This window comes from Solanum tuberosum, unplaced genomic scaffold (assembly GCF_000226075.1).
Source record: "Solanum tuberosum cultivar DM 1-3 516 R44 unplaced genomic scaffold, SolTub_3.0 scf00127, whole genome shotgun sequence".
In the NCBI taxonomy this organism is placed as follows: Eukaryota; Viridiplantae; Streptophyta; class Magnoliopsida; order Solanales; family Solanaceae; genus Solanum; species Solanum tuberosum.
In genome coordinates this window covers 284,717-292,669 of record NW_006239058.1, presented here as the reverse complement: position 1 = coordinate 292,669, position 7,953 = coordinate 284,717, and the positions used below count along the sequence as shown (strand labels likewise).

Sequence of the window (7,953 nt, the reverse complement as noted above, 5' to 3'; positions counted from 1 at the left end):
AATAGTATAACTATTTAATATTATTTTTGAAAAAAAAGAAAGAAGAGTTAATGATGTTTTAGCAGAGATTTTTTTTGATGTTTTAGCAAAGAACTTTTTTGCAAAGGAAGTGTACAAATAAATAAAGTGTATGAAGGGTATATTTGTAAACATATATTTTTTAATAGAAATTATGCAAGATTTGTTATTTCTAATACATCAAACCAAACAATGTATAAGAAATAATGCTTGCATAACTAATGCAAGTATTACTAATGCAAACACTACTAATTCAAGCATTACTAATGCACTCTATTTTGCATTATTCTTATACACTCTACCAAACGACCCTAAGTATAGCAAATACTCATAATTCACAACCCTAGTTGTTGCCTAACCTTTGTCGTCATCATTCTTAGTTCTTTAGGTGTTTGACGTTGCGAACCTAAAGACTAAAGTAATACTAAAACCTAAAGGATAAATGCAGAGAGCAGAGTTAATTAAGTAATGTTAATTATATAGAGTCCTTATAGTTAATAGTAAATTATTATATTCTTAATGGGTTATCGGTTAACTCAATAATCCAATATTAAAAAATCAATATTGAACCGATAATCCAATAAAATTTTTTTATAAAACCATTAAATAACTGTTAACCCAAAAACCCAATAACAATAAACCAATAACACTTTTTTCGGTTCGATTTATTAGTCGATTTGATTTTTGCACACCCTTAGACTGGAGACATATGACCCCTCTTATTTGAGATGAGGGCTTGATTAAAATAAGAACAAAAAATTGCGGCTAAGTACTTTCTCCGTTCGTTTTTTACTTCTCCACTATACTAAAAATAAATATCCACTATTATTTATTCATTTTGAAAAATTAAGAAATAATTCATTACTTAGTTCCTAATTTGTCTTTATTATTAACTATAGTTACATTTTAACATTGAATTTACTATATTCAAAGATGATATAGTATACTTACTGTTTTATTAATTATTTTTAGAAAAGTATGTGAAGTCAAATTATATGAACAAATAAAAATAAACGGAGGGTGTATAAATTTTTCGGTAAAAAACCAAATGGATGAGTTAAAGAGGGAGCGAGGGTACATTACTAATTTCAAAAAAAAAAAAAAAAAGAGGGAGCGAGGGTAAGATTTACGTGTGCTATATGGTATCTTGCAACAGCTTTCTCCTGAGGACAATGTTCTTCTTCGTAGTTTGACAAGTCTCGGTCATTGTCCATGTTCCATTTTTTCTCTCATTCCTTGCTGTGGCAACTGAACTCAATTCTATGTATATTTTATCACAATGTCAACAGTCTTCTAGATTCGAATTCTCTAATCTAGCGTCATCATTAAAATTTAAACCTAATTAAATCCAAATCCTGAGTATTTCTTTCATCAGTTTACTAAAGCAATTCACTTTTATTTCTTTATCCAACAGTAAAGCATATGAACATGAACTCATATTAGCACGCTCTTGATGCAAACACACATTTTCGCAAAAACATAACACTTATTCTTCCATAAGCATTTATGTTTAACAAAATAAATCGATTAAAAAAACTGTTGTCACTCGGACCTTCAGATCTTCACTTCGTTTTTGGCCTTCTACCATTTACTCAAGAAGCAAATGACATCATGCATCTTAATTACGTAATGACTCAACAACAAAAAATTAAGCTAGAATTATGTAAATGATATGTACAAACATCATTCTAGAAAACAGTAAAGATTATGATAATGCGGTTTGTGTTCACGGAACACGAGAGCACTAACTTTACATCAACATCCATCGTTTTAAAACTTCTAATGAAAGAGAACTCTGAAAGGATTGGGTCCATCTACTCCCAAGTAAAAAGGTACGAGCTACACTAGCAGAAGACAACAACGAACAACATACAGATGTATATGATTCTACTCCTCAAGATGCATCTGATGACCCAAAGGAAGGTAACAGCCAGCCATTTCCTTTGGCGTGCTCCACATAGAACGTAAACTTATCCTTTGCATTCGGAATGTCAAGAGCCAGATCATCAAGCCCATCCTTGATCCTCCCAAAGCCTTTTGTCATCTGGTTAATGGTGATAAGCCCCTCATTGAAGCACTCTTGCAGTAAATCCAGCATTCTATCATTCTTCTTCTCCATCGCCATAACCAAAGCTTTCTTCACTACCTCATGATTGAAGAATGACATCCCCATATCTCGTATGCATTGGCAAGCTTCACTGATAACACCACCACTTTCAAATTCCTCAAGAAGCTTTTGAATTTTATCCTTTGCATCCTCCACAGCCCAGCCAGTTCCACCACCCCAACACCTAAGGATCCTCTCACCAGCGTGGCGTGCGGATAGAAGTGATTGAGCCATGCACACAGTCTCAGCACCACTGCTGCAATTTGGTGGCAACCTGTTTGTTATCTCCTCCAAATTCAGTGGAGCAAGGACATCATCTATTACAGCCCTAGCAACGAAAAGAGCTAGTTCATTGGAAGCATCCAAAACATCAAGTGCTGTATCTTCTGCAGATTCCAGTAGCATCACAAATCCATTCACTATGTCTTCGGTGGAAAAAATCTCTATATGAAGTGCAGAAAGCAAAACAGATGCCATTTCCTTTTCCTTATTTTTCCTGTCCATAGCAAGGGTGATTAGCTTCTTCAGGAAAATGGGATTATACTCTGGGGCCCCCAAATCTTCCAAACTCCGGATTAGCTCCGGAATGTCATCAGACAGGAAATATTCATGGATTATATTAACGATCTGTTTTTTGTACTGCTTCACTTTTTCATCATCTGGACCATTTGCTGGTCCATCTTCACCTGAGGCTTTCAGGGAAGATGCATCAAGCCATCCCTCAGAGATTGCCCGAGGAACAATTAGCTGGAATGACGTTTTTGCAGAAGGAATATCCAGAGAAAGATCATCGATACTCTCAGCCATCCTAGAAAAGCCCTTCACCATTTGACTGGAACTTATAAGACCCTCTTCTGCGGCCTCCTTTAAAAGTTTCAGAATAAGCGGTTCAGCAGACTGCATCTCCATGGCTAAAACTAAAGCTCTCTTGACAACTTCATGATAGAAAAAAGAAACTTCCAATTTTCTTATGCATCTACAGGCCTCAGCAGTGTCTCCACTCTCCACATACTCCCTCAATAGATCAGCAATTCTTTTCTTGACCTCCTCAACAGTGAAATGGGTGCTGCCACCCCAGCGCCTCTCAACGAGTTCTGCATGATGAGGAGCTGATAGATAGCTCTTCTCGGCAGTTTGCAGCACCTGTATCCCCTTGGAAGATTCTGGGAGCATTTTTCTGGCTCTTGCGATAAAAGCAGGTGGAAGAATGTCATCGACAACAGCCCGTGCGATGAACAAAGCGAGGATATCAACAGTATCTGGTATGTCCACTGCCAAGTCATCAGCAGACTCCACAAGCATGAAAAATCCCCGACTAATCTGGGTAGGGTTGATGACATCAGCATAAAGTGCAGAAAGAAGAACAGAAGCCATTTCCTTCTCCTTGTCATGCCTATCCATTGACATAGAAACAAGCCTCTTAATAAAATATGGGTGATACTCAGTTGAACCTAATTCCCTGAGATCAGACGTAGCCACTTCAACGTCACCAGTGCTGAAGTATTCCTCAATAATTGATGCTACAGATTTCTTGTAGTCGTCTAATGGATCAGAGACAGCAGTTCCAACAAGCTCATATGGCTCCTGTTCAGTCAAGGAGGAGGAAGACAACAATAATATAACAACTTTCATGAGAATTATTGAGGCAGTTTTCACGATAAATCAAACAGCCATAAAATGAATCAATTAGTTCAGGAAAAATGGAGTTAGCATATGGAAACTCAGGGGGGTATGTATTTTGTGACATCCCTTCCTCTGTGTATCCCTATAATAATACCTAAGATTTTGAAGTCAAACTACTCCTCAAAACATTAATTTTGTTAACAACCACTGCTTAACCATTAAATTTGATTAGATATAATATGAAGATAAACGTGGACTACGACAAAGAAACAATTGTGAGCGCACTCCAGTAGGTTCCTTAGTGGAAAGGTTCATGTGTTCAAGTCTTAGTACAACTTCTTTGTTAAATTACTAAAAAAAGAAGAAGAAGAAAAATAAGTCATAACAAACTATTCGCTGAGGAGGCAGATGTAAGCTGACAGGAAAAAGAAAGCAAAAAAACCAACCATGGTGTAAAAATTAGACAACTAGGGAAAATAACTTTGCATTGCTTTAGGCAGAAATATAGGATTGTTGTGAACCTTCACATTGGCTCTTCCCTATACAATCATGATATTTAGATTGAACTTTAATCTACCTTCGCACTGGTTCTTTCTCACCAATGATTCCCTTAATCATTCTTTAAATTGCCTTTTCTCCGTTATAACCCACAATTGTGTAATGCAGGCATTATGGGAGCATTCTGGTGTATCATACAACGGTACATTGCCAAAAAATGAATTTATTTGATCAATTATTCCAAAAGAGATATATGATGGACGACCCTTCGGGGTGGCCCAATGGTTTGGGCTTGGGACTTCCACGTTGGAAGTCTCAAGTTCGAAACCCCTTGCCAGCGAAAGCAAGGAATTAGTCTTCTGGGTCAAGCTCGTCGCACCAGGCTTGCCTAGTGCGGGTTACCTCTCCTATGTGGTTTGCGAGCTATTGCATAGGAGCGGGGGTTTTACCCTGTGCGCACCCAAAGGGTAGCGGCTGCGGGTTTCCCTTGTCATCAAAAAAAAAAAAGAAAAAAAAAAGAGATATATGATGGACGATAGTACTCCAATAAAGAATAATGTAACGTGCAACATAAGTATATAACCAAATCTAAAGTTATTTTATCACCAAGGCAAGTCTAGTTTCTGTAGGACTCACCTCACCACTATCATAGTTGGGATCATTCTTATCGATCTGAGATTCACCATCAGTATCTAGCCATCTTCCCCAGGTGCCTTTACCACCGGCTCCATCTGTTTTAGACCATCAAATGCAGGAAAGCCTTCAGTATATGTGCAGAGAAAGAAATGAAAAGGAGAAAACATTTACAAGCTGCATGATACTTGCAATTGAGAACGCTGAAGGCTATATCAGAAGGAAGGAAGAAAGCAAAATTATACTAAGGAGGCAACTTGAACTACAAATAAAAACAAAAAACATGATACAGATGCAACTAGCTCTAATAAATGTAACTTCAGGCTTTAATAGAAAGGGGAAATAAACAAATCATACCCCCGATCCTAACAGGCAAAACCAAATTAACACTACAGTTGCACCTGACAAATAAACTCAAGTTTTTGTATTCCCTGTATATTAGCACTGGTTTAGATTATCATTTGATGCTTCACAATGAGCTTTGACACTTCAACTTCTAATTAGTTAAAACAAAATTGGATATTTAATTGCTGGCTTCTACCTACCAACAACCATTGGATTTCCACGGCTCAAATGTTGATATACTTGTCAGACTAATCTTTACAACTTATAAAAATGAAAAGAGATCTACCGAATACTTCTTCCTGAAAACACTCAGTGTTCAAGGCACACCTATTAAAGCTATAACAGCTATATCCTCTTAAATGTGTTTGAATAATTTGCACAGACAGCGTCACAAAAATTGTATGTAGCCCAAAAGCAGTGGTATTGACATCAAAGTATAGAGCCACCAGATTCACAAGGATATCAAGACATTTCTAATTAAAAATGATAAAAAGTAACAACTATGCAGCAGTAAAGGATACATTGAAACATTTTGAAAGAATGTTGTAAATGGAGAACTCCTGCAGTAAATATGACTAGAACTAAAGTAGGAAGAGTTACTCTAGACATATTTCACTTATCATCCAGTTTTAAGACAAAACACCGACTTGAAGAGAAGTACCGACAAATAAATGAAAGCAATAATATATTCGCAAATAAGGATTAATGTTTGATTAATATTCTCCTTTTCTAACAAAATACAAAAGAAAAGACCTAACCTACTTCTTGATATAGTCTACTATATATATATATATATATATATATATTTATGTGTGTGTGTGCTTACCGAGAACTCTCGGAGCATCAAATTAAGATGAGAAAGAAGCATTGTTTTACACATAGTAAATGAGAACAAATAAATAAATTATGTAACATCATATGATAAAGCAACAAAATGCAAATAAAACATAAATTGTGTATATCATACTAACTCTTCTGAGTTCTGATGAGTTTTGGTTTCTTAAAATGTATTCAAAATTAAATAACCTCATTAAAAGTGATAGGAAACAATTTTTCTTATAAAGGGTACCAAACGATTACTAAACAAGTCATTATTCATTAGATTCTGCAAATTGTTCTTAATCAATTTCATTGGAGAGTAAGAAGATGAAAGGATAGAAAAACAAACCAAATAGATTTTTTCGAATATTTTACTGATACGATTTTGGAGCAATTGGTTCAACATATTGTTAAGTGTTGACCACCAAGAGGTCAGTGGTTCAAACCTGGATGGTGTATCATTTTGTAGATTGAATCGCAAAAACTTTAAAACAATAATAAATGTGGCCACAACGATTAGAACTCGCAACATCTGTATCGAAAACTACGACACCAGACCGCATGAGCTGTGTAGCTCCTTGACTACGACACCAGACCGCATGAGCTGTGTTGCTACTTGTGTCAAGGAGTGTCATTTTACTCAATATACCCTCTATTTTTCTCTCTCTTAATTATATATATACATATTCAGTAAAATATTCTGTCGAAGCAGTGCAACGTGACACCGCTTGCCTTAAGGTAAAGCTGCCCCTGGCTAGGACATTTCTTTTCTTTTCTTTTCTTTTTTGGTCACTTTTAAAGCCTATCCCTTTGTCGCCAAAATTACTGATACGATTTTGGAGTAATTGGTTCAACATTTTGTTAAGCATTAACTACCAAGAGGGCAGCAGTTCGATCCTAGATGGTGTATCATTGTGTAGATTGAAGCGCAAAAACTTCAAAACAATAATAAATGTGGCCACCACGATTAGAACTCGCGACATCTATATTGAAAGCTACGGCGCCAGACCATATGAGCTGTGTCGCTCCTTGTGTCAGGAGTGTCATTTTACTCAACATACAGTGGCGGACCTATGCTATGTATTATGGATGCTTAAGCACCCATTGACTTTTGTGACACACACTACTATTTATCTGCAAAATCTAGTATTTCATTGAAATAAATTAACTGAGCACCCACTCTATGTAGCAATTTCCAAATTAAAAATAGTTGAGCACCCGTGATACAATATTTCTGGATCTACCACTGTCAATATACGCTCTATTTTTTCTCTCTTAATTATATATACATATTCAGTAAAAAATTCCGTCGAAACAGTGCAACGTAACACCACTTGCCTTAAGGTAAAGCCGCCCCTGGCTACATCTTTTATGGTCACTATTAAAGCCTATACCTTTGTCGCCAAAATTACTGATATGATTTTGGAGTAATTGGGGTTCAACATTTTGTTAAGCATTAACTACCAAGAGGTCAGCAGTTCGAACCTGGATGGTGTATCATTTTGTAGATTGAAGCACAAAAACTTCAAAACGATGATAAATGTGGCCACCACGATTAGAACTCGCGACATCTATACTTAATACTTAGGCACCTAACCATATGACTTGTGTGGCTCCTTGTGTCAAGGAGTGTTATTTTACATATTGTACCCTCTATTTTTGTTCTGTCTATAATTATATAGACATAATCCGTAAAAAAAGTCAATGAAGCAATGTCTCGTGACACAGCTTGGTCTAAGGTGAATCTGCCCCAGCTACAACATTTCTTTTTCTTTTTTTTTAGCTTTTTGGGTCACTATTAAACCCTATCCATGACACGATTGTTTTGAAACTAAGTTCATCTAGAAAGTACATCAATCCACATTCAAAGTATGAAGTAAGTAAATATTAGCCCACTGCCCCCCCCCCCC

The 7,953-nt window shown here is 36.3% G+C and overlaps 1 protein-coding gene across 1 annotated transcript in view; it reads right to left on the bottom strand.

Moving 5' to 3' along the window:
• Window positions 1-1,652: 1,652 nt before the first annotated feature.
• LOC102604303 (uncharacterized) overlaps window positions 1,653-7,953 on the bottom strand; it is a 7,211-nt gene continuing 910 nt past the window's right edge. The window contains exons 3-4 of the mRNA XM_006351385.2: window positions 4,883-4,977; window positions 1,653-3,709 (exon numbers count right to left, since the gene is read on the bottom strand). Coding sequence (XP_006351447.1) covers window positions 1,913-3,709; window positions 4,883-4,977 — 1,892 coding nt within the window. The 3' untranslated portion in view covers window positions 1,653-1,912. The remainder of the gene's footprint in view (window positions 3,710-4,882; window positions 4,978-7,953) is intronic.